We start from the raw sequence: 27,044 nt of genomic DNA, 5'->3' as shown, positions 1-27,044 counted from the left end.
TAGGCTGCATATTTTGTGTGTGTGTGTGTGTTTATCCGGCTGGTTTTAACTCTGTTTGTCTGTGTTTGTGCGCGGAACCATGAAGGTGGTAAACAGCTCTTTTTCAATCTCAGAAATGGCACTAGGTAGGTTTTTGATGTGGACATACACATAGGCTTCCATCAGCAGAGTTGTTGGCAAGATCGCTAAATGAAGCTCAAGGCAAGTGTGAGACCAAGCAGAGGCAAGATTGATGGAAAGAATGATCGACAAAGCAAAGGATTTAGCCGGCATCTACTCGATAAGCGTTCTCTCTGTTATGACGGTGTCATGCCACCCTTGTGATTCTCACAGGACAATGCATTTGATTTGAGTATGAGATACAGAAATTGGCCGAGGGCGTGGTCTCTCCTGATGTATTGGAAATACTGTCAATTTAAACTCCAGACCAGGAGTTTTCAAAGTCTCCCCTCAGACAAGGCTTGAATGATTCACTCATATGGCTTAAAAAGAAGATACAGAATAAACGTGTGATATTATGAGACACAGTGTGCACCAGTGTGTGCGTGACCTGACACAGTACAAGGCTCCCTGGGGATTTATAGACCAAACAAATGAATTCAGAGACAAGAAGTAAATCAGGCCAGACCAGCGCAGCCTCATCCCCTGATGAAAGTTGCTCTGATTCACATCGTAAGTGTGCGTGTCCCTCTTTTAGTATAAGTATGTATGTTCATCTCTTTACCAGATGAGTATGAGTGCAGTTTTACAATTTGTGTGTGGGTGTGTTAAGTATTCAGAGAAAAAAGTTTTATATACTCAGAGCTGAGAAATTTACATTAATTTGCTTACTAGAAGCATAGTGTGTGAGAGTATGTGTGTAATGGTGATAGAAGCAGAGAGCAAAACTGTGTGTGTCATTCAGCCAGTGTTTGGGAGTATGTGCTTGTGTTTGTACATGTTTGAGCATGTGTGTGTGTGTGTTAATCTCTCCAGGGAAGGGATCAGGAGGCCAGTGTAGTTTGACCAGCGGAGCTCCGGGGCACCAGGGGCGAATCAGGGGATCTGGCTCAGCCTCAGTGGCTTCTCCTTCGGCTTGCTGATCAGGGACCTGCCTCTCCCATGGTTCCAATCCAGTGCCAAACAAGGGCAGCCAGAGCTCTCTCAGTTGCTTCGTTTCCACCGAGGTGCCAAACATGGCTCGGCCTGCATTTATTTATCTGTTTAGACTATATTCTTTAATCACACATCCAAGCCCTTTTGTTGGGAGACTATGAAACTTTTTAAAGAAGAAACCTCACAGTCTTACTTTTACTAATGAAATAAAGAAGCTTATCTGGCTTATTTGTTGGCGAGCACAAGATTAAAAAACTGCTCTACTTGTGCTGCTGTTACACTACTTTGACACATTGTGTCCCAGATAAACATTTTAATGTTCCACAAAAGTATAACACGAAGTCAACATACGGCGACTCGACAGAAGTTTGTTGTTTTCCTGCGTATTCTCAGTCAGTTTGCCCAATGAGGATGTTTTTAAAGCAACTGGAAAGGGTTTTAAGGCAGCATTGCCTTGTAATTGTCACACATGGCCCCGGTAGCTAAAGCAAACTGTTAAACACTCACTTTAATGTAGTGATCGCCCCTATGTAACATGTTAGCGTGGCAGTGGATGCTTACTGGCATTGGCTTCGCTGTTAACAACAAAGTTAGTTCATGTTCTCTTTGCTGAAAATAAGATTTAGGCTACATCAGCTATATCCTGTCAATGAAAGTAGACTGAATTTTGTTTTCCACTGGTGTAAAGAAAGCTTTTCAGCAAAAAGCATGTTTTATTTTGAACTGCATCATGAAAATAACCCAACACGTCATCTCCATGCAGCCACAATACCTCGCGTTTACATTCTAGATCTTCAGTTTATCAGTAGCTCTCAATGCACTCAAGATATGAAAAGCCTAAATGCATAGCCGCTATATGCAGACATGTAAGGAGTGAAATACTATAAATGGGGAGAGTGACAGGAGAGTCTGCGTGTTTCGAAACATCACAGTTGAGAGACGAGGGAGCATGAGAACAGCTTTTTTTAGGTGCCTGGATGCACTATTGGAGAGAGAGAAAGCGAGGGAGAAGGAGAGGGACAGATAGAAACATAAATGGCTGATGAATCTGGCTTTCAGTAAGAGAGGACGGAGGAGAGAGCTTGATAGTGGAGCGACAGAACAAAGCAGAGAGACAGATGGTGATACAGCGCAGAGAGAAGTGGCTGAGAGAAGGAGGGAGAAAGGAGACATAGAAAGACTGGGAAGGAGAAGTAGAGAGAAGATATATTTAGAGGGAGAGAGAGAGTTTTAGCCTCCCAGCTAGAGGCATGACTCATCTTCTGCCAGCTGACAGAAGGATGGATGGAGGGAAGAAGGGAGGAGATGGACAGAGAGTCGGGTGGGGGAGAGAGAGGAGAGGGGAGAGCAAGCTTTACGAAGAGAGGACAGAAAGGGGGACAAGAGAATGGGGGAGGGAGGGGGGGAGAAAAACAGGACTGGTTTCCATAAGACATCGTACACACAACCACACATGTAAATTGGAAAAAAAAACTAAGAGACACATAGAAAGCCCAAGGCCTCTCCAAAGTCCCTCTCAGCTGCTTCCAAGTCCCACTGCATTTCCCCCAGGGTGTGTGTGTGTGTGTGTGTGTCTGTGTGTGTGTGTAAGCAGTAAATTTCCCCGCAGGCAGCTGCATTTGGCAGTTTGTAGCTGCACGTGTGTGTGCGCTTGCATATGTGTGTTTTTGGAAAGGGAACAGACAAAAGGAAGAAAGGCACGAGAGCGACCGAGAGACGGGCCGAGAAAGAGATGCACATCGTATGCAGAAAGAGGAGCAGGTAGTTTCATCATCCCATGGGTTTGCTGCGGTCGCATTAGCTTTGAGTCCTTTGGTTCTTACAAATGTACCCATGTGTCTGCACAAACTTGGCATGTATCCCTGCGTCTGTTCTCAAGACTGATTTTAAGGATAAAAAAAACCACTGTGAACCCTTTATGTTGTAGTTAGCATGTGTTTTGTGTGTGTGTTTGTAATATGGGAACAATTATGGATTAGACTTTCCCACAACTGGTGGTTGAACCCCCTCTATATACAAACATCTGCCCTACTGAACTGTTCTTGAGCAAAACCACGAATCCCTGCAGGTCCCAGGGTCACTGCCCTGCAGCTGTGCCTGGCCTTTGACCCTATGACGGGGAAAAAAACAGAAACTTGTTTATGTGTCAAACGCAAACAAAAGATGTTCAGGTTGCTAGTTGTTGTGATAGTTGTTGTAGAACATCACACCTTTCATTGTATAGGTAATGTGAAATGGATACATATTCACCACTCAAATTTACAGTTTGTTAGCAGTGGAGGACATGTACTCAAGTACCGATTTGAGATACTTGTACGTTACATAAGTATTTCTATTTCATGCTACTTCTACTGCGGAATAAGTACTTTTTACTCGTCAACATTTATTACATTTTTTTAGTACTGATTAACACACAAAACACAAGCTTATGATATATTAAACTACCCAGCAGTATAACATTTTTTAAATTATTACCTCCATTTTGACCAGCTACATCAGTAAAACTCTACTTAAATGTTGAGTAATATGATGTGTAATAGTGGGGCCATTTTTATGAAATATGAGTACATTACATTTTCATCTGTACGCACATTTTTTTAATTCAGGAGTATTTTCATATTGAAGTATTATACTTTTGCTGAAGTAAGCTGAATCTTATGAGAAACTAGACATTTCTGCCTAGAAGTTGCAGAGGACTGTAAGCAGGTATGTGGATACATCTGCCCTGACTCCTCGACACGCTCAGATGAAGGTTTTTTTGTCTTTTTAACTAGAGGGTGATCAATTTTTAAGTGGCTGTCATTTCTAAAAATGGATATATGGCGTTTTGGCATGAGCCGCTTCCAGGGGATTAGCTCAGACCTCATCAGCCGACTGCAGCTGGTTTCCCTGCAGGAGAGAGCTGGCTGGTTCGCCTGCTGTAGTCTGGCACCGTTGGCAATAGAAAGTGAGGTTGCTGTTAATCCAGAGAGGAGCTGCCGACTTTCTCAGGCATTGCTCCCTGTTGCATGGCTATTGCACATATCCTCTAGGGACAAGTCCTCTCTCTCTCTCTCTCTCTCTCTCTCTCTCTCTCTCTCTCTCTCTCTCTCTCTCTCTCTGTCTCTCTGTGTATCCATTACTTGGACACTCCCTCTCTCTTTCACCCTCTCTGTTCTCCCTCCTGCCTCATTCTGTCTTTATCTCACTAGGTCCAAGTTTTGTCTCTATGCCCTCACTCCTTCCCTGCCTCAGTTTTCCCCCTTTTCTTTGGCTGCTGGCTGTACTGTAGCTGAACTGCTCCTCCTTGTGTTTCAACGTGCACATCACAAGTTACCAGTAAAAAAAACAGCCACTAGCAAAGTGTGGCTGTTCAAGTCCAGCATTTCTGAATCTCTGGGTCATGTCCCAGAATAAGCCGCTGGCCTGCAGAGACAATGAGCATGTTTTAATTAGCTGAGTTCTCAGGAGGAGAAACCTGATTATTTCAGTTTGTCTCCCAGATGTTTCAACCAAAATACAGATGTTAAATTCATCAACTGTTTTTAAGTCAGAATCAGTTTTATTGCCAGGTGTGTTTCCACATACTCCTGCAATTCGTCTCAACACCTATAATGTAGAACAAAGACTGTGTGGTAGGGGAACACTAGGGGGTGCTGTGGTGTCAGTTACAGACTGCTGATGAGTCCGTCACTGTCAGGAGTCAGTGCTGTGCCCCATTCTTTCATTGTGCAGAATGTTTCAAATGGTCACAAATAAGATGATTAATGGGGCAGAAAAGAGGAAAATAACAACTTCTGCTACACAAACTGTGATTCTTTCTTCTTATTCATTTCTCAAACAGTTATTTAAATTAAACCATCTGAGAAGTCTAGAGGGGCATTCTCTATTTGGTGGAGCTGCTGACAGCTCATTGACATCTGGAACGAGATGCAGGTCTCATAACTTTTTTTTCTTAAGAGGCCGGTCCAAAAAGTTTGTTCAGTCTTTAACAGTTTTGTGGATGGAAATACTCAAGCAAAGTACAAGTACCTCTACATTGTACCAGCAATACTAATTGCTTCACCATCATTGCACTGCGTACATGCTGCAGGTGCAGACTATTTACTACAAAAACAGTATAATAAGCCATAAAAGGATACTTTAGGTAAAAACTCCAATTAATAATCCAATAAGTGGATCCTTGTATTGTCACTTGAAAAAGCAAGTGCTACTGGGGGTTTATGTTGGGAGATGATAAATGTCTACGTTTAACCGGATGAGAGCGCTGTTGTCATATTAACCTCCTCAGCATATGATAGAGTGGTGTACAACGTGGATCGCCTTCTCGGCTGCAGGACAAGACGAAAGAAGCAGTTCAGCCGCCGTTATTTACTGAGTGATCGGTTGGACCAGTTTTAGCGTTGTTACATATTATAATGTTTCCCAAAGTGTATCTCATTGTTTCTCTGTTTATTCACCCGCTAAACCCGACTTTGACCCTATACCCGCCCACTGCAGAATATCAATCAGATGTATAGGCAGCCAGTTAGATCACTTAGCAGAGCTGTTTGTGTGTGTGCGTGTGCATGTGCGCATGTGTGCGTTGGGGGAAGTTTAAATCCCCCAGGAGATGAAAGGTGTGCGGTCTCTGCTTAACATTGCTGCGGGTCTATTATCATGCAGAGGCGAGTGACATCCGATTCTCTGCTGCTGCTCAGTCGCCACAAATGAGAAATGCCCACATAAATCCAATGAAGCCCAAATTAACACACTTTACAGGAATATTGTTGAGAAGGTTAAAAAAAAGTCAAGAAGTATATGTATAATAAACCCACATAGTGTCAATGGTAAAACTGTCCACTGTGCTAATTTACCACAAGTGTTAAGCAGCAGGTTGTTAAACCAATTTGGATTTCAATGATTCATATTTTGCGATATTACTTTCAACGTATTTACGCACGCAAAATATGAATCATTGAAATCCAAATTGGATGATTATTCTCTCATTTCTATAAGTGTTTATCAAATTGAACAACGTAAACATTATTTTCAGGAGCAATATTCCTAAAAGTAATCTAAATTGATTACAGTTATTTGTGAAGTTGGTGAACTCCATGGGGACCTTTTGCATTTTTTTGGGGGGGGGGGGGGGGGTTCCGTCTAATCCACCCTGCGTCCACCGTTGGTTGCATATGGACGCACTCTTTTAAGAAGCACTGAGTCAGATCAAAGAGCCTGTTCCTGTGCAGGTTGGCCGCCCAGTTTGTCTTTGACCGGGATATGAATTGAGGAGAGCTCGCTTCAACACGCCTTTTCTTTACTCCAGGACTTTTCAGGACTCCTGGCCGTCTGTGTGTGTGTGTGTGTGTGTGTGTGTGTGTGTGTGTGTGTGTGTGTGTGTGTGTGTGTGTGTGTGTGAGTGTGTGTGTAAATGTGAGTGTGTGTGGGGGGGCTTTATTGTCGCTGACCAAAGAGGGGATTAGACGATTTTGAGGCACTCACCTTTTATTCAAACAAATTATCCACTTCAGCTAATAAAAGGAATTTGATGCACGTGAACTCTTTTGAGGTCGATGGGGGTTTTGCAAAACGTTCAACCCCCATCACTCTACTTTAAAACACTGCCCTGACCATATTGTACTTTAGTGACCGTATGCATAAACATTGTGATACACAAATTTCATTTTTAAGTTTTAGTATACGGAAGTAATGGAGGATCCCTGGATGGAAAAGTATCTGATGACCCATATGAAGAAGGCCTTGTTTGGAAACACGTATCAGCTGCAGTGTAAGCTATTTTGTTTAGTTGCTCAGGGAGTGATTGCCCAAAGAACACACCTGAGTTTTATATTCAAACCCTTTGAACGCAACATCACAGGTGCTTCCAGTCTTGGCTCGCCATTCAATTCACTGTTGACTATATGTCGAATACCCATTTGGTTTAACTATGCGCACGCACATGCAACCGTACGCCCCATGCGCGCGCAATGTATGGCGAGGGAGGGAGAGGGCAGGAGGGTTTCTGAGGTGAAGTGGGGGTGAGAAGAAAAGTGTAGAGAGAAAGAGAGAGATGTGGTGTGGTCGTGAGGGGATAGGAAGGGACGGAACAGTCGCTTTGCTGCTCAATTAGCGTTTTAATCTCCTTGTTAATCATTTCTCAAAACAACAACGGGATCCCACTTTTCCCATTGCAGCTTTGCTTTATTTTGTCTTTTTGGAGGGAGAAATCCGCTTGCACTTTGCGTAAAACCCAACCAAACCATTTTACGCACGACTTTGAACTGGAGTTTTCAAGCAGTAAACTGGATTCACGTTTTTTTAACAAGCAACTTCTGACCTTTTGGATTATTACCTCTGGCCGTTTTTTCTCTTGTCTTTTTTCATCTTATTTTGAATGTCAGTGATGTTTTATAGTTTTAAATCCTAGAGACTGGAAGGACAAGTGGTTCACAAGAAAATAGACAATACACAAGATACACTCGAGTTGGACTCGAACTCACTGTATCGCCAGCACTACAGGGCTTGCGTCCAGACCCAGCGGGGCCGAGCAGGGCGCCGCCTGATTTTATGCCCATGTCTCAACAGCAGAGCACTTTCCCCAGCACCGGCTGTGTGGCGGTGACGCGGCGGACCATGGACAACAGGCCTGTCCGGAGAAAGCGAACCGGTGCCGTTCGACATCTGCTGCTGGCAGCCGCCTTCCTCGCCTGCAGCTCCCAACTGCTGGTGGTGGATGCCAACTCATGGTGGTGAGTAATGACCACTGGTAGTGCATTGATTGTTTTGTTTTTTTTGTCATTTTTCTGTGGTGTTGTGGCTCATAAAAAGTAGATTAAATATGGCCTCCATTTAGTGGTAACAATAGCAGAGCAACTTTGTCACATTTTCAGAATACGTTTTTTTTTCTTTAAGTTGAATATGTTATAGCCCTTCATTTGTATCTGAACGATTGACAAAAGCCTGAAAAAAAAATATATATATATTTTTGCTTATATGCTATTGATAAGATGGCAAATGGAAAAATGTGAATCGAGTTTGTGTTGCCTCTTCTGTCTCTCTGTATGTGTGTGTGTGTGTGTGTGTGTGTGTGTGTTTTGGGGGTGATGTCCCAGTCTTGGGTTGAGCCCTTACAGTTAATGGAACAAATGTGAGGGCTCTGTCACAATATTTACCCTGGCTGAGCCCCAAATGGCACTGCATGGCGCCTGCTGCTGTGCCTATAGCACCGTCAATTAGCCACACTTGTTCTTGCCTTACAAGACCGCTATATGCAACAATGCCGTTCAGTTGGCTTTGTGATAATGTAGTGGAGGATGTGTGCAGGTCAGTGGAGTTCACCTTCCTGTCAGTTTATCTAGAACCAGAATAGGTAGTTCATAGTTTCCATTTAGCGGTGTACTTCTCCAACCAAATGCATTCTAAAGACAGCACCCGTGTTGCCCAAATCATGCCATAGTTTCATACATGCATTTATTATGATACATGAACTGATCTTAGCTCTTAAGATGGGGACAATCTTCACACAATTTGATTTCCCTTTCTTTAGAAAGCCTTTAGGTGGCCACAGTCTGTGTGTGGGAACTCAGTTTTTCAAAGCAAAAGTGATTCAAATTGTATGATACGGGTACAATTGTTTGTGTGAAGAGGGCAGGAAAGGAAACACAAGGGGAGTGGTTGCGGAGATGAACACCAGAAGAGTCCATCTACACTTTACAGGCCAGTTGTACTAATAAACGTGTCTGAACTTTGTCCTCTACAGCGCCAACCTCCTCTCAGAGAGAGAGAGAGAGAGAGAGAGAGAGAGAGAGAGAGTCGTTTATCGCAGAGATCCTGTCTAGCACTTATCTTTGATCGTAACCGATTGAGTTTACTGGTTCAAATTTAGACTTAATATGGCGTCTGTCTCTCAGGTCACTAGCTCTGACCCCGATCCAGCGGCCAGAGATGTACATCATTGGAGCACAGCCTCTCTGCAGTCAGCTGTCTGGTCTATCTCAAGTAAGTTCCTGTCTGCCTGTTTTAGACCTCTTTTTAATACATTTAAAATGTCGTAAAAACTCCTCTAACAGCTGTCACAACTTGAATTCGGAGATGAATAGATTCTTAAGGATTTAGAGCTCAGTTGTGCATGGTGTGGCTCTACAACATCAACATCAGCATCAACAAGAAGAATAACGCCGAATCTTCCTCCTCTGCACCCTGACTCTGAGGAAATAGTCAAATATAGTTGAATAGTCCCACAGGGACCACGAACGTGTTAAACCATTAATCTGCTAATCTCTGCTAATCTCTCCTATGATGCTGTGCTGTCTGCAGGGCCAGAGGAAGCTGTGCCAGCTGTACCAGGACCACATGGTCTACATCGGAGACGGAGCCAAGACGGGCATCAAGGAGTGCCAGTACCAGTTCAGACAGAGGAGGTGGAACTGCAGCACTGTGGACAACACATCCGTGTTTGGACGGGTCATGCAGATTGGTGAGTTTATTGTTTGATGGAATCAGAAGCAGAGTTAGCAAAGGCTGCTGTTATTGTCTTTCTCCCCTCTTAAAATACCTGTCAATCAATTTGAGAGTGATGGCAGGTTTTAATTCAGTTTTTTTTTTATTGTTTGCCTCCAATGGTGATTTTGTCAAAACAGCAAAACATATCAAAAGCTGTACTGTGTTGTTGGCTATTTTGACATATAAAATAAGAAATGACAAAAAAGTTATAGGTGACATGGTCATCACATGGGTCATTTAACTGACTGGAATAATAATACACTGTTCACTGTATGTTATTGTTTAGATGGGAACATGAGTTTGAATCCAGCAGAGTAAGTAGGGTTGGTAGAGACACTACTCCAATGACTAGACCGGTCATACAGCCTAAGAGTGAGGGACAATTGTCATAATATTCCTCTAATACTGATTTATGATGTCTTTGTTTGCAAACTTTATCACGTTTGTTTCAGATTTTTTATCTGAGTGGCCCATCATTACAATATTCAGGGACCACATTAACATTCATGTTGTAGTATAGTCACGACAGAATTTAAAGTAAGCTATTCTTATTGAAGCGAATATTTAGTTTTTATATCTCTTTTTTACTGTCGGATTGTTCCTAATTCCTGTGAGTATGTGGAGTTTTTCATAACATCCATTAGTCTGTAGGATTACAGTTGATTCCGCTATTTTGTTGAACTAAAATGTGTGTTAAGGCCTATTAATTGTAATACTAATAACATTTGAGATATTGATTTTGTATTATGTGGAGATCCTGTGATTGTAAAAAAAAGCACAGGCATTTTTTTTGCGCGACAGTTTAAACCACTTGTCGTTCCCACTTTACGCATGCGCAATGAAACTGATAACCTCCTCAGTCGAGTAAAAGCGACGACTCGGAACTTTTGCGCAAGGCAGTTATCAAGACGCATGAAAACTAGAACAACAAAAAGATTTGCAATCTCCATGCAGCAGTTTTAGTAAATCTCCACGTGTAGCTCAGATCCTGGATCAGTTTCATGTGCGTCTAATTCCCAGCAGGCGATGTGGGAAACCTCTCATCAACAAGTAAGTGTCAAATCCGCTGCGGGCAGTCAGACGAGGTGTTTGCTGCTCTTTCTCTGTCTCCGTCCCTCTCTGCCCGTCTCTCTATTGACAGTCAGTCTATCTCCAGGTTTATATGGAGGTGTTAGTCGATCCATTGTCTCGCAGCTCCCCTTTTGAAATGCGCTGATGAGCTGACACCGAGCCGGCAGATCCGGACCTGCTATTTGAAGTCTGGGCTCCGCAGTCTCATAAACCTCTCGGCCTCCCTCTCTCTCGTTCCCTGTCTCATTATCCTGCTGCATAATATGTGCATCAGCATCCTGACTGGGGAGAGAGCTCCTAAAACCTTGAATGAATAGCTAACACGCCTCGGCTCCGCAGGCATACCTGCCTGTCTGTCTGCCCGGTGTTGATTCCAGGCTGGGGGGGGGGGGGGGGCGTCCTGTAATGCATTGTGGAGCGGTACTATTGGCTGCAAAGTACCCAGTTCAAGTATTAACCCTAACCTAAGCATAATAATATAACAATAAAATCACAAACGATCATGACTGTTTAAAAGAAGCACCCAAAAAATAGAAAATAAATAAAAAGCCGAATATATGAAAAAAAAAAAAAACTTGAAGAATGATCAAAACCACCACACACTGGTAATAAGGTGCAATTACAGCAATGTTAAAGCATTAAAAATGCAATACAGGCCAAACGTATGACACTATATATAGTTCATAGTGAAACCAATAATCGTGATCATGTATAAGCGAGTCACGGTGGAGGGCAATAAGGGCATTTAGTTGTGACTTCTCTGTGATATCATTTGAAGGGAGAAATGTCACCTTGTATTATACGACCTCACTGTGGTCTTTGTAAATGCAGTCTCAACCAGAAATACCACGAGGCTGTTCACGTGTAAATGTTCAGAGCACTTCACCTCCTACCTGTCAGGCCATCGCCTTTTGTCCTCGTTTCCTCCTCAGCGGTTTGTGTATTAATGCAGTGAATAGACATGCAGGTTGTGTATTCCTTAGTGTTAGACGGTGTTGGTCTAGAGTGAACAGAAGTCCTTCTGATGGACTTGTGTGTGTGCATCAAGGCAACTACAAAGACTAACAGCAGTCTGGTTGTTTATTTGAAACTGAATAGATTTATTCAGAATCCTTCTCTGTTGTTCAACATTAACATTATAAGTGTGCGTGTAAGTACGGGAGATTGGCCATTTACCTGTACGTAGGTCTTCGCAGTGCAGCGAATCTGAATTAGTTTCTGGCCTGGAGCTCCCCTTAAAGGGTCAGTTCACCCTGATACAACAGAGATGTTTTTATTGGTGGCGCTCGCTGAATTACAATTATCCGCAGCATGTCTTTACTGCAAAATGTGCGCTATGAATAATCCAAAGAACAAACTGTCAACAGAGTAACAGGAACATTTGTTTCCAAAAAAGAGGTTTAACATTAGGGTTGACTAGCCCAGAACTAGGACAGGTAAACCCACAGGCCAAGTACATGGGAACAAGGATTTACCTAATTAGCTGCTGCATATATTTCATGGATCTGGTGTTTAAAGTTTGACCAGGGTCAGAGTTAAAATCACATCTATTGTCTATTGTTAGGTGAAGTGGGTGTGGGGCTGGGTGTGGGGCTGTTTGTGTGGTGGGGGGTTAACCTGAACAGTTACCCATGTTTCCTGTCAGTGAACACACACATTCCCCTAAACCCTAGGAAAAAAAACCCAGAGCACAGTGTTCCTCTACCTACTAACTCAAGTTTACAAGTTATAAATATCTATAATTTGAATGTTTATTTTCCTCTCCTCTCAGGCTCCAGGGAAACAGCCTTCACTTACGCCATCAGCGCAGCTGGGGTGGTCAACGCCATCAGCCGGGCGTGCCGCGAGGGCGAGCTCTCCACCTGCGGCTGCAGCCGTGCCGCTCGACCCCGCGACCTGCCGCGCGATTGGCTGTGGGGTGGCTGCGGCGACAACGTGCATTACGGCTACCGCTTTGCCCGGGAGTTCGTGGACGCCAGGGAGAGAGAGAAGAACTACCCACGGGGTTCTACTGAGCACGCCCGAACACTGATGAACCTGCAGAACAATGAAGCAGGGAGACAGGTACGGAGGGACACGACACACCTGTGCATTTAGTGTTTGTCTTAAAAAATTGATATTTTCTGGAGTTCTGCAGATGAAACTTTAGCGAAGAAGTGTGTGTGTCCTCGCTTCTTAACCCCATCCTATATCCGAATGTATCCCAAGGAATGCGTGTGTGAGTCGAGGTGGCCTGACCTGGCAGTATTTCTGAGTGTTATTTATTGGGAGGGTCCAAATGGTATAACTGCTAACGCCCTTGGAGTCTGGCTAGGTCGCCAGGTCAATGCACATTCCAGTGAAGCAACACACACACACACAAGGTCACAATACACATATAAATGCAGCAACACAATGGACAACAACATGCTTGATTGTAGTTCAGAAGTGAAACAAAAACAAATGTGCAAGAAAACAAGAACGAAAGTACTGGATGGATAAATGGATGTGGTATGTTTTGTCAGACTAGCATGTTCTAGTTTCTGAGGTTTTTTGGCCCTCTCTAGTTGCCATACAGCAACTATTAGAAGCTCCAGAGCTGATATCGGAGCTAGAGGTGTTTGGAACTTCTTTCAGGTGGGGGGGGGGGGGGGACCTTTCACCTTAAAGTAGGCTACACGCACACGCACGCCGACACACACATGCACACCTTCCTCGTAAAAGGTCCATTTGCCAGTTCTGGTATACGCTGGATCAGGAGAATGTCTTTATCTTCAGTTAGAGGAGCTTTGTTTAAGCTGTTTGCGAGACAAAGACGCTGTGTGTGTGTGTGTGTGTGTGTGTGTGTGTGTGTGTGTGTATGCGCATGCATGTCGTCTCAGCTCCATTTGATTTGTGTGAGAGACATTGAGCCTGGTTTTGTGTGAGTGTGTGTATCAGGGGTCAAAGGTGAGGGTCTGGAGAGGTTGTGTTTCTGCTGAGGGTCCCATTGGGGCTATAGTAGAGTGTATAAGAGAGAAAGATCTATTGCTACAGCCTTGTATTAACACACACGCACACACACACACAGTCCCTCAGCCTTTCTGTAACACACACACACACACTCACTCTTTTGAGTGACTTTTCCTCCTCTCTCCTGTTTGATCCCTTGTTTTCATTGTCGTCTGTCCATCGAAACGGAAGAGAGGAGAAGAGAGAGATGAAAAGGAGGAGAGCGAGTGAGAGGAAGACAGTTTTTCTTCTCCTCTTCATCCCTTCTTCTCTCTTTCTTTCGTGGACACGCCGGTTTGTCCCAAAGCGGGATTTGTCTTGCTTGGTTGAACAAGGCAAACCGCGGGGCTTTTGTGGAGGTGACAGGGGTGTGCCGCTGTGTGTGTGTAGTTGTGTGTGTGTGTGTGTGTGTGTGTGCGTGTGTGTGTGTGTGTGTGTGCTCAGCTTCATTTGATTTGTGTGTAAGGCGGATAACGTGGTCGTCTGTGTGTACAAGCGTCTGGAGACAGAGACGCAGGGTGAAGGATGGACCTCTGTCACACTCCCTTGACTCTGAAAGACACACACATACACACACACACACACACACACACACACTGCCACCCAGGTCCACTGTCTCCGTTTCACACAAATCAAATGAGGCAGACTTGTCACATATAGAGACCAAAACAACTAGATGTACATTCCCAGTCTGAAGACGATACCAGGCCACTTTTGTGCCGCCTGTGCTCTGAACACAGCAGTTAACTTTCAGATTCATCTCTCAACCCGTGGATCACTTTGTTGCCTGTTTTAATATCACTACTTGAACACAAATGTATAAAATAAGGCACAAAAAATAGAGTTTTCTTTCTATGTGATGTAGTGGTGTAGCTATTTGAAATGTCATTTTAGGCTTAAATATTTAACGCATTAGGAATGTGATACACAGTAGCTTCAATTAATTGATGGTACAAGCAGATACAGACTATTTATGAGTACATTTAATTTGTCTTTCAGGCTATTTAAAGAAAAGTTTTAGAGAAACATCTGATCCTTAGTTTGTTTTGATGCTCTTATGTAATTTTCAAAAATGATCTCGTTAGAACGGTCTTTGATCTACAGAAACAAGAATGAGTTACGAGCAGCATTCCACAACAAATGCTCTCGTCTCTATCTGCAATGCAGTCGCTTGACAAAGAGCCGTCATATCTCCTGATCACGATCATCAGCCTCAAAGGGCTTTACGATCTGTACAGCATGCGATCCAACAGTTCAGATAAGGAAAAACTCCCCAAAAAACTCTTTAACAAATAAAAGGAAGAATCATCAGAGAGAGCAACAGAGATGGGACATACATTAGATGTTCACACAGAACAGTAAAATGACAACATGGAGATACAATATGACAATATCAGGCAGATAGACTGCAAATATGTTTGAAGAATATGGCTTTAGGGAAGTGCTGATCATTATTTTAATTCCTGTGTTTATTTGAAAGTTACTGATTTTAAGTCACAAAATAACCGTAAAACAAAATCTAGGATTGAAATTGATAACAAGAAGATCCGACAGGAAAATGTGTCTCTTCTTGGCTATCCTTACTCTTCATTCATTGCTTATTCTGTCACAAAGGATGAGCTATGTTCTCTATTTCTGCCCCATTCTAGTACTAATAACTGCACTGACACACACACACACACACACACACACACACGGCTCCTAACCCCTAACCCTGTCTGAGCAGAAACTATTGTGCCTGACACAGAGACCGTGTCACCACCACGGATGACTGACCTTGTTTGTGTGTGTGTGTGTGTGTGTGTGTGTGTTTTTTATCAGGTCCAGGGTCACTGTGCCCAGCAGGCACGACCCACCAAATTGCTCAGTTTGATGCAGGACACACACAGACACACACAATGGTTTGATTTTTGTGGTTATTGGCAGCTTGTAATATTGACAATAGGAATAATAATCAGCTGTTACTATAGTACCATGTTGCTCAATTCACAAAAACAACAGCAATGGCAGTAAAGTAAAAACAGAAAAGTAAGTAATAAAAGAAAAGAATACTGTAGCTCAAAACCTCCCACTGATTCCTCCCTAATATCCTTGAAAATGCTATCCACAATTTGGGGTAAAAAAGAGTTGCTATCCTAATTGTCTTGTGGTTCTGAGCCTGCAATAAACCTCACAGTGGGGGATCTGAGGAAACACGAGGGCTCGTAAAACAACAAGGAGTCATAAAATATGAGGATTTTCTCCTGATGATGTTTAAAACTAATTCTAACTTAAAAAAAACAAAACAATTTATTCCCATTAACTCATCACACTGTGAGCAATATAGAGGTAAAAAGAGAAATACTTAATACTTTCCTAAACAGCAGAGGCAGCAATTAGGAAGATTGCAAGAACCTTAAATGCTCAAAACAAGGCTTCTAGCTTCACAAAATGTCATTGTCCCCTGCTCTCAGTGTCTCTCTGATGGGGGGTCACGGGGGTCGAGTCACAGGATTGGAGGGTGCCGAGTGCTATGCCTGCTGGGTAGTAAAGTAGAGGAGAGGGGGAGCGGGGGTGGGGGTCGGGGGTGTTTGGGACGCAGGGGTTAACAGAGGTGAGAAGGTAATTGAGATCAGGCAATGTGAGGAGTGATGGGTTTCATTTGTGTGAGGGGAAAGCTAGGAATCAGAAATAATTGATTCAGCAAGTATGGTGGGAATGGCATCGCTGCAAACACGAAACATAACACAGTACATGATTAGTGACATAGTACATGGGGTGTGTGTGTGTGTGTGTGTGTGTGTGTGTGTGTGTGTGATGTGACTTGTTTATTGAATGCTGCTTATTAACTGGCCTGGTTTAGCTGCAGGGGTGTGAAGGGCTTCCCCTGAAGTCCACCGCTGCCACGGCCATAAATCTTGTATTTCCTGTTCTGTTTTCTTAGCATATACGCATGTGTGTAAAAATAAAAATAAAAAGAATCATTTATAATGTTCAGACCCAGCCAAAAAACGTGCAAACTCGTGTTGCAAAGAAAGAGACGAAGATGAAGATAATGGCGCAATCTGGACATAACGGGTCGGGGCATTTTTGGTCAAAATAGGAAGTTTAGTTTAAAAGTATGGTACGATTTTGTGGGATCTAGAACAGCAAATTATGCTTTATATTTATATTTCAGTGCTCTTGTCTAGAATGTCAGTCTCATGAAAACAAAGTAATAAGTGGCAGATTTAGGGCGATTTCGCTGACTTTATAGCTAAACTAATTATATGTCATGTTCTACTCGTCCCTTTAAAATGACTGCTTCCTAGCGAGGAGATGTGTGGGAAACTAGATGTACAATAGAGCCACATTTCCTCTGGTTAGCAGCAGCCCGTCTATTCTCAGTCAGCTGTTTGTTTTAGTTTGGTGGAGCAGTACTGACGGCCGTGTCAGAGAAACAGCGTGTCTGTATGGAGCGAAAATCTTTTCTTTGTTTTTCTTTGCTTTGCATTTTCCTCTTTTTGGTCATCTATTTTTACCGCACATTTTAACAGGAGGGCGTTTTGCGTCAGCGCCACAATGGTGACAAAGCCGGAGACGGGGACATTTCTAAATTTGTCGATGTTCTAAGCTAATTTAGGAGAAAATACCCTCAGAAAGTGTAGCAATGCATGTATACGTGCGCAGCTGGCACCTATGGGGTCCTGCCTTTTAGCCATTATTCAATGTTTTTCCCTCATATTTAATTTGGCATATTAAAATGACCCAAAGCTCCAGAGTTCATAAATTAAAACTATATAAACTTTTATAGCGTTTATATCCATCATCTTGATATCCTTTTTTTTTTGCATGGACAGTGTTATTGGGCACATTTATTCTGTGTAAATCGAAGCAGTTAAACATGTTGACCACTAGATGGCAGCAGTGTTGCAGCATATATAGTAGATCCACAGCACAACATACTAGTTACAGACTTTAAGTCTTAAACTACCAGCTTGGATGCAGTCTAAAAGGCAATTTCATAAGGCCTAATGTTTATTTTTCAGAATTTTGTTCTGTTTTACTTTCCTATACACCATTTAATGTGACTGAGTGACACAGTGGGAATTTATTGTGGGAAAAGAACAGGAGTTTTAGGAGTATAGATAAGATAGTGATAAAATCAGGTATGCGAAGCACAACCACATCTGTCTAACATCTTGTCTTGTTCTCTCACTCCACCAGGCGGCCTATAACCTCGCAAATGTAGCCTGTAAATGTCACGGCGTCTCGGGTTCCTGCAGTCTGAAGACCTGTTGGCTCCAGCTGCCCGACTTCAGACGCGTTGGCGAGTTCCTGAAGGAGAAGTACGACAGTGCGGCTGCCATGCGCATTGGACGCAAGGTAATGAGCTCATAGCAGAAGCGTCTCTTTGGTGTCATGAGCAAAACAATAAACAGAATTACACAAAAGAAATAATCCCAAATCCGATTCTTTCCACTTCTACCAGGGCAAGCTGGAGCTGGTCGACAAGCGCTTCAACACCCCGACCGCGGAGGATCTGGTCTACACTGACACCAGCCCCGACTACTGCCTCCGCAACGAGACCACGGGCTCGCTGGGCACGCAGGGCCGCCTCTGCAACAAAACCTCGGAGGGCATGGACGGCTGCGAGCTCATGTGCTGCGGCAGAGGATACGACCAGTTCAAGACCTACAAGCACGAGCGCTGCCACTGCAAGTTCCACTGGTGCTGCTACGTCAAGTGCAAGCGCTGCACGACGCTCGTGGACCAGTTTGTGTGTAAATAGCACGCTGGCAGATGATGGAACGGATGGAAGGGGATGGGGGGGAAAAAAAGGAGGAGAGGGAGAGATGAAGAGGTGACGGGATGATGGAGGGTGAGGGGTAGATGAAATTTCAGGGTTTTGTTCAGGATAAGTTAAGACACACAACGTCCGTTTTCTGACCAGTTTCCCTTCTCTCCTCCATTTATACATCGCTGCCTTTTGCACATGAAGAGCAAAAGCTGCTTTACACCTGTGTGGCCCTTTTTATGTGTGTGTGTGTGTGTGTGTGTGTGTGTATAGCACAATGATGGTGATGATAGATGGGAAAGAGGATCAGACGGATGTGAAGATAGACAAAAGTAGGGAGCAAAGGAGGCATGTGATTTCTTCCATGTTTTTCGGACAACTCTGATATTTGTTCTTCAACGGAGATATTCCTGTTTCTCACCGCTCCAGCGTCACATTCTGCTTTCCTGTATGATATCCTGATCTCAACCCTGAAAGGAACGGCGTTCGGAAAGGAGGGAAGGACAAAACACAACGGATGCCCACAGAAGGACATCAAGGATAAATGGACCTAGCAAGTGGAATAACTGGATCTGAAAAAAGGGGGACACATATGACTAGTGTGATGACAGAAATATGAGAGATGAAATAAATATATAAATAAATAATAAATAAGCATACAACTCTGATTGTTATTTAAAGAGACTTAAACGAACCTAAGGCACACTTTGGACCCATAAAACTCATGTGTTCAGGAATCCCACCAATCAATACAGTCCTTTAGGACTTTGAGGACATGTGAGTGTCACCGTGTCTCTTTCAAAGAACTTTTGACCTTTAACCCTGCGAGACAAATCGTTGCACACGTGAGCTGTGCCGACACTCGCAATAAGCACACCCGAAATGCGTAAAAGTCCACACTGAAGCAGGCGAACGAGAGCGAGGAATCAAGATATAGAAAGGGAATAGCGAAAAAGGGAAACGGTTCGAATATAATTGAGAGGGATTATCTTGCCACAAAGTTCAAGGGGACAGTTTCAGAAGCCACACCGATCAACTTCCAGCTACTTCTGTTCAATAACGTTCAGTAAAAAAACACTTCATCTTCAAGTCCAGACGGACTAACGACTTACAGGACACACTACAGTGTAACTACTGCTGTTGGAGCAGATTTCCAGCACCTGTGACCTGACGAGTGGGTCTGAGCAGGGTAATGAGGTTCGCCCGTTTCGGCCATCTTGGCACCACGTTCGTATTAACAAGCAGCTCACACGTCCTTCATCTGACAGTGAAGTGAGCGCAACCTCCATTAGTGAGATTAATGTGCTTCATCTGCCTTCATGAACCCGCACTACGAGACACGTTCACTGTGAGTGAACCTCTTCATCTCATGTTATGCAACTTGTTCAGTCAACAAAAAAAAGCCCTGTGGTGTCGTTTTTTTAAAATTTTTGGCAGTTTGGCCACCAGGTTAACACGTTATAATGCTGGTATACCATGAATTTTGCAACTTGTATGGGAGGGGTTGAGAATACTTTGAAGTGTATAATGTAATGCAATCAATAGAAGCAGTTGATAAGAAACACGAGGAGGACAAAGTGAACAGAAGAGGACTGAACATGCTGTGGAACAATGAATGTGTTAGCGTGGAAAAACAGAGAGGACTGCAATTTATTAAGTGCTACTGCGGAAAAAAGTAGTAGATAAGAAAAGAAGGTATATTTTATTATTGTTTTTAATTTTCTGTTTTCTATGTTTTATACATGCGTATTATTGTGTATTCTTTTGATAAACTAGTCTTCGACAAAGAGGCTGTGTTCTGTTCTTGAGTGTGCTGCGTTTTGGAAACGTCTGATCCCGGCCAACAACTTGACAACTACAGACAAGTCTTTGTCATTTTCGAGGGTGTTGTGGAAAGTGATGCCTGCCGTTGTAAAATGGGGAAGTGAGGCAGTACAGGGAACTGCATTACAGTAGTGCCATTCACAACAATGCCAACATTGAATAACAAATCCACACTTAATAGAAAGTGATGCCGAATTGGCTTTTACGATCAACTGAGTTTAGTTAATGTTTTTTTATAATTTCATCGTTTCAAAACATGAAATTACAGCAAGTAGCGAGGAATACACGACACTACCACCACAACGTAGCAGTTATGAGAGTCATGTTTTAGACATGAACACTGTGAAGCTGAAACTTTTCCCTCAAGTCAGCAGAAATGTTTTGTGTCGGTTGTTGGTGTGACAAGGCCTCTGAATAACCTCGTCACCTCAACACTATGTGTATCCAACTATCCGCTGAAAACTACGAGAACGTTGAGGAACACGGTAATATATTTGATGTGGCTCAAATTCCAAGTATGCTGGAGGAAAATAGATAATTTGTCCGATCTTCTCAATGTTTTCGCATAAATAATGTTTCTGTAATGTATCAAATACAATCAAATAATCAAAAAATAGGAAATTGCTCAAACCTTTTCCATATTCCTAGTTCAAGATTCATTTTTAGTTTCAGTTCCTCATACCTGCTCACAATTAGCATTTTTTCTTTACATTTACAGTAAAGAAATCCCCTATGAATCCCTCCTTATTGATCATATCAGTATTACAGTCCGACTGTGTTTATCTTTAATACTACATCACATTGTGTTTATATGTATGTATTGTTTTCTCACATAAAAAAGTAAAATATGTACGTTCTTAAAGTTGTTCGCCGTCTTCTTGCACTAAAGGATGTGACTTATTATGGCATTCCTGCTTATTCTTCATTTTCTCACGCCTCTTTGGGACCTTTGACCCCATCAGACAAACAGCTTGTCCACTCATTGAGTCCTAATCTGCTCCATGGATGCCAGGTTGCTTTTAACTCCCTGTGTACATTTGTTTTGTCCATATTTTTAGACTCTCTTGCGGTTACTTTATGGCACAAGCCGCGTGACTTCAGCTCTTCTCTATAACACATATATATATATACACAATGCTCCTGCAGCTTTGCTTTACCTTCAACAACCTTTAGCACTGAAAGTCAAGCGCACATTCATTGTTAAGTAGATAACCCATCTAACGATCCCATTACCTTTAGCCGCTCACAGTTGATTGGATTAGACCACTGACCAGTAGTATTATCTCTATCTGTGTAATCCTCACCTGAGAGAGGACAGTGTCAAGACAGCCCAAACTGCTGTTGCTGATTCCTACAAAGACTTGTATGTAATGTAATGTATGCAGTGTATTAATCGTACATTGATGGTTTATGCATGTGTCTGATATTGTTGTGAAGTGTGTCTGTTGAAGATCAGACAAGTGAAAGTGTAACCTGCTGTTGTCTCTAATCCTTTTCGCCTGACAGCCATCTGCTACTGTGACTCTGCTAATTTCATTGTGCTCGTCGTCTCTGAAACAAACAAACAAAAAGTCAGGTTGTCTTTCTTTCATTAGGCCTTTTGTTGCTCTGAGGTTATACTTTATTATGCTAGTTTTTAAATCTGTGCTTCTGCAGAGGGAAGAGTGTGGCTGCGGTAGCCGACGGCTGTTGTGCAGGAAAGTTGGCTCTAACATCGGGGATTTTTGCTGACTTCACCATCAGTCTGTCTGCAGCTTTTGTGCCTTAAGTCAATCTTGTATACAAGTTCCCTAAGGGGGCACTTATTAAAAAGAAAAAAGGATGTTTCAGTCACCACTATACCTTGGAGTTTGACTTATGTCTCCTCAGGTGTTGAGTGATCTGGAGCTTGTCCTGCAGGTTAGACCTCATTAAAAACATTCCCCTTATCTTTCTCTACGCAGCTTTGACTCTGCTCCCAGCTAAGCAGCAGAGTGGGATGAGACATGTCGCCGCGGGTCTCTCTAAAAGGCCAAAAAGCGTCTCTGCACATCTGCATGCAAACTGGCCCGGAATATTTGTACAGTGTCTTAGGATGAGTCCTGATCCGACCCTCTGGTTCTTACCTGCGGGACATTTTAGTGTTTGACTGCCAGCTGTCTAATTATAAAGTCAAACCTGCTCAGTGGCATGAATTGCTCTTTTAGCAGTTGAACTATGTACATTTCTGCAAGACTGCCTCATACAATTTACCTTCACATCTGTTCTCATTTCTGTGGCGTTTTTTGGCATTGAGCAATGTGCGATAATTCCTCCACAACCTGTTCTCCCATATGTTGGAGCAGGAGAGGAGCTCTGGTTTCTGCTGCTCCTGTGTCCAGCAGGGGGACACCACAACATTAAAATAGATAAATGTCAAGAAGCCAAGATCAGTTATATCAAGTATTTTGTTTCCTATAAGAAGTCAGTTCGTATAAAAATACATAAGGATGTCGTTGGGATACAGCTGTATTTTTGATACTACACTGTACCATATTTCACAATGCTGTGTCATAAGAATCCAAGCTCTTTTTTTAACATTTTTCCTAGCTGTAGCTTCACATAACGCCAGAGGCAAACTGTACAATGGCATCTTGCATGCGATGTTTGTGTAGGTGTGTGTGCGTGTATTTGTGTAGGTGTGTGTGTGTGTAGATTAACCAGCAGCTGTTGTAGTAAAAACATCCTTAGGCGAGCTCTCTGCTCCAGCCACATGGACCGCCTAATCCTGGGAAACCAGAATATATAATCTCCCCAGATGGTGCTGTATAAATCCAGTAAATGTATTGCAAGTTGCAATTGTAATTCTCACCTCAGCGCTACTTTATTCACCCTAATTAATTTCTTGTACAGTTTATTAACGCCCTCTATTATCGAGAGATCACACAACTAGTTATAATTCATCACACAAAGCTGCACAGAGCAGCTCAATGAATGTAACATTCATGTCCATCACAGGTTCCTGATGCAGTTGGACACACCCGAAAACCACACACACACACACACAAGCCACAGACCAGACAAGGGGAACACAACATTTACATAAAGGCGAGCATGCAAATCACGAAACAATGATGCAACACAGACTATTGCTGCAGGATCACATGAGACTTAAACCACAGACATTTTCAAAACAGCTACATTTTTAGGGATTTTTCATTCATTAATGTTTTTGGTCAATACCTAAAGTTTGTTAAAGGCTTCAGTTATTTCTCTCAACAATGATGCAGTCTGTTGCTGTCAACCAAACTGAATGTAAATCCGGGTTGCTTTTCTTTGCTCACGCAAACAGCAAATTGAAATTGTTAACCATCATCGCCTGCAAATTAAATCTACCACTTCCAGAGCAGTGGCCGTGAAAAGATTATTAAAACTAACAGCGACACCAGAAGGTATGCAAAGACTCACCCCAGGCTTCGTAAAAAGAATAGTTTCTGAACCATCACACGCAGCAGGTGAAGACATGACATGGAGTCGTCACTGAACACCAGTGAATTAAAATAATACTTCAATGGTTTTTAACATTTAATGGGTAGAATTTACATGTACTGCATTATTACTTTTAGCAACTAAGATATCATTAACAACAAAATTTACAATGTGTTCATCTCGGTGTGACAACTCTGATAAAAACTTTCCATGATCTGTGAATGAGATAATGAGGTATAGGTGTGGACCTGTTCCCATCATGTAGTCTTCTCTTCTGTCACATCCTGTTTGTGTGTGTGTGTGTGTGTGTGTGTGTGTGTTCGTTTAGGGCGTTGATATGTGGGATCATATGTGTTACAATCGGGCTTGTCTTGCCACGGACGTCATCACTGTAGCTCCTTAGCTTCCCCAGCGTTTACGGAAGATGCATGGGGAAATTTGTTTTGTGCGCGTGAAGACAGACAGTTCCTCGTTGCATTAAAATCTTCATAGCAATCATACATTTGTAATTTATCGAACATTTTAGACTGACTTAAAATTAAATACACCAAACACAGACACACCTAATGTCAGGTGTGGTCTACCTGTTTTGACTGTTCCCAGCAAGACACCAGCCTCTTTAACACACACCACGTATACACATCACTGACAGCAAATAGAAAGGGTAATCCGAAGGAAATTATTTATATTGACCTGGAGAAGAATTGAGTGACCTATAATCTTTATATTTTTTTTTACTGTAGACTGTGTACATGCAGTTTGTATGGACTTTCAAGTCATTTTAAATACTTGTGAATGTCTTTTTCAGTCCTCTTTGCGTTTGTACTAGACATTAGATATTGTGTCCACTGTACATGGGGGCAATAGAAATAGATGAAAGCAACACACACTGAACACACAAGGTTTAAAGACACATTGAAAGGTGTTAATTTAATCTTTAACATTACTTTAACCAAACCCAACTACATTTTAAGTAATCCACAAAGTTGTAAGTCGGATTTGTTGCTCCGGTTGGTACAGCAGCTGCTTATCTAAATGATCACATTACCTTTGGAAGGGCTTGCACATAGTATGCCCACATACATGCAGATAGAGCAACAAAGAAACATTTAAATATTGGATTAGCAGTGAGAACATGGTGCAATCAGAAATCAAGGTTATGCAAACACCCTGCCAATTGCAGTACATGTCGTTCACCGTGGGGCCGTAGAGCTGAAGGTCTCCCTTTAGTAACCAGCAGTTCCATATGTTTAGAGACACACCAGAAGGCTGATTTATGATTGAGAATTAGCAATCACCATAACACAGAATGATCCAGAGAACACAGAAGTCTCAAACTCTACACTTTCACATTAAAAGCACATAAAATACAGAAAATGTGTTTTATAAATGGATGATGCAGTTTGATTACATTGTGATTTTCTCAGAATTAAATAATCACAATGATGCTGAGATTTCTTTTCCTTCTCTGATATCTGGCCAACCAGTCATTCTGCTGTTATGTTATCTATTGTTCCCAGAAGAAAGAAGGATAACTGAGACAAATTCCTAGAACAGACAGTATGCAAGGCCCCATCCATTATTCACAAGCATTGTATCCTGTCACTTCAGAGAAACTACTGTTGAACAACACCATCAGGACTAAGCCAGGTACAATCACATCAGATTATACGCTTTAGCACATTACTCTAAAAGCATATTAGATATATTGTAGAAGAAAAAAAATCAATGATTTGAACCTTGAGGGTGAACAAACTCCACGCCGGCCAGTTCAACCGATGAGCTGAAAAAAGCTTTGGCTTAGCCAATGAAACCGTGTGTTGGGTGAAGGGCGAGATATGATGAAATCATTTTCAAATATTTTAAAGTTGTGTGAGATGCTGTCAGGAATAGAAACAAATACTGTGGATATCTTGTAAATGTGTAGGCTGAGTAGGGCAGTCCCAGCCGGTTTCTGTCTTTATCTAATCAGATTTATATAACTATATCTTGTTTTCAGAGTTCTCTCCATAAATTAGATAGAGTACAGTTAAACAAACACATTAACTTTTTAGTTCAAAGGAAAGAAAACTTTACTCTCATCATAAACGATTCTGATCCATCAGATATGCTGATACGATAAACTCCATGCCCCAGCAGAACTCAACAATAATCCGGTCAAAGTACTGACATAATGTCACACACTATCTTACCAGAGATATACAACTACCTGCATTGGCGCAGCAAGATTTTCAAGATTTTCAGTCACCTCTTCCTAATGATATTTCTGAGGCCTCTCCTCCCCTGAAAAACTTGTTGAACTTGTTTAGTGGTGAGATTGTCAACATGATGAACCAGACCGATGATACTGTCCTGAACTGAAATGAGGCAGGGAGTGTAGCAACACACCCTGCCAGAGCTTTGCATCACAATAAAGCCATTTGCACAATCATGCCATCAGAGTTAACCATAATAGCAAGCAGCAGGGTGTTGGGATGTGTGTGTGTGTGTGTGTGTGTGTGTGTGTGTGTGTTTAGGCAGAGTACATCCTTGGATATGTAAACCCCAGGCCTGGGGAGCAGAGAGGGCATAGAGCAGCTGATCCAATGGTGGTGTCATTTATATCACAGTGCAAACTCCCATCACAGATATGGTAGAGTTCAACTGTCACACCACATACACGTGTTTTATTTGTGTAGCTGCTCATGTGGTGAGGATCAATGACCTGTCTGCAAGAATCACTAAACGTTACTAAAAATTATTATTATTACAATCATCAACAATTTTGTTAATGAATTAATCATTTAAGTCGTGTATAAACAAGTATTTGTTCATTTCAGCTTTTTAAATGTCAGGACTTGCTGTTTTTCTTTGTTTTTTATCATTATAAATTGATTATTTCTTTGTTTTGGACTATCAGACGAAACAAGCAATTTCAAGACATCACATTTTTTTTACCCCTTACATTTTTAAGACTAAATAACGTAATCATCACATAGGCTACACAGTGCTGTATACACATATTTCACCTACAATTCTTAAGCGCATAGATAGTCTAGGCATTCGTTGGCTGACCCAACATTATTGAAAGTTTCCATATGGCATTTGCAAAACGTTTCTTACAGAAAGACCGCTGGCAACGCAACTAAAACACCATTGATATAATATTCAGAGTGGCACTGCACACATCATATTTCATAACCCCTCTCATATATTTGTTTAATCTTAGAAATGTTCCTATATCCACACGTTTTACACACTTATCTATCATGTTATTTCACACGTCGTTAGAAACTACAAACAACGCTGCTCAATTTCTGGAACGTCTCTTCCTGTTCCTGGTCGTTAGTGATTGGTCGTTGGTTATCGTCGAGTGATCTGATTGGATGACTGTCCCTCATGCGAGCAGCGTCACGCGGTGATTGCCTCCCTCCGACGT

The 27,044-nt window shown here is 42.3% G+C and overlaps 1 protein-coding gene across 2 annotated transcripts; it reads left to right on the top strand.

The window, feature by feature from the left end:
- Positions 1 to 6,996: 6,996 nt before the first annotated feature.
- On the top strand, positions 6,997 to 18,349 carry wnt5b (wingless-type MMTV integration site family, member 5b). 2 transcript variants are annotated; one of them, XM_076111880.1, is made up of 7 exons: positions 6,997 to 7,010; positions 7,779 to 7,805; positions 8,967 to 9,054; positions 9,373 to 9,532; positions 12,401 to 12,693; positions 17,785 to 17,943; positions 18,050 to 18,349. In XM_076111880.1, the coding sequence occupies exons 3-7, from the start codon at positions 9,001 to 9,003 to the stop codon at positions 18,347 to 18,349; spliced, it is 966 nt and encodes a 321-aa protein (XP_075967995.1). In that variant the 5' UTR covers positions 6,997 to 7,010; positions 7,779 to 7,805; positions 8,967 to 9,000. The 2 variants fall into 2 exon arrangements, with proteins under 2 accessions (XP_075967995.1, XP_075967994.1); XM_076111879.1 differs by lacking the exon at positions 6,997 to 7,010 and having other exon boundaries at positions 7,624 to 7,805.
- Positions 18,350 to 27,044: the final 8,695 nt, after the last annotated feature.

The sequence above is a fragment of the Anarhichas minor genome, unplaced genomic scaffold (assembly GCF_050575085.1).
Source record: "Anarhichas minor isolate MPS153535 unplaced genomic scaffold, ASM5057508v1 ptg000045l, whole genome shotgun sequence".
Taxonomy (NCBI): domain Eukaryota; kingdom Metazoa; phylum Chordata; class Actinopteri; order Perciformes; family Anarhichadidae; genus Anarhichas; species Anarhichas minor.
The sequence above is the reverse complement of the archived record's forward strand: the minus strand, read 5'-3'. Positions and strand labels throughout refer to the sequence as shown.

Bases quoted from the DNA above. Each gene is read 5' to 3' on its own strand.
- wnt5b (XM_076111879.1), top strand. From the start codon at position 7,624: ATGCCCATGTCTCAACAGCAGAGCACTTTCCCCAGCACCGGCTGTGTG. The intron at 12,694-17,784 runs GTACGGAGGGAC...TCACTCCACCAG, and splicing joins ACAATGAAGCAGGGAGACAG to GCGGCCTATAACCTCGCAAA. The intron at 17,944-18,049 runs GTAATGAGCTCA...CACTTCTACCAG, and splicing joins CCATGCGCATTGGACGCAAG to GGCAAGCTGGAGCTGGTCGA.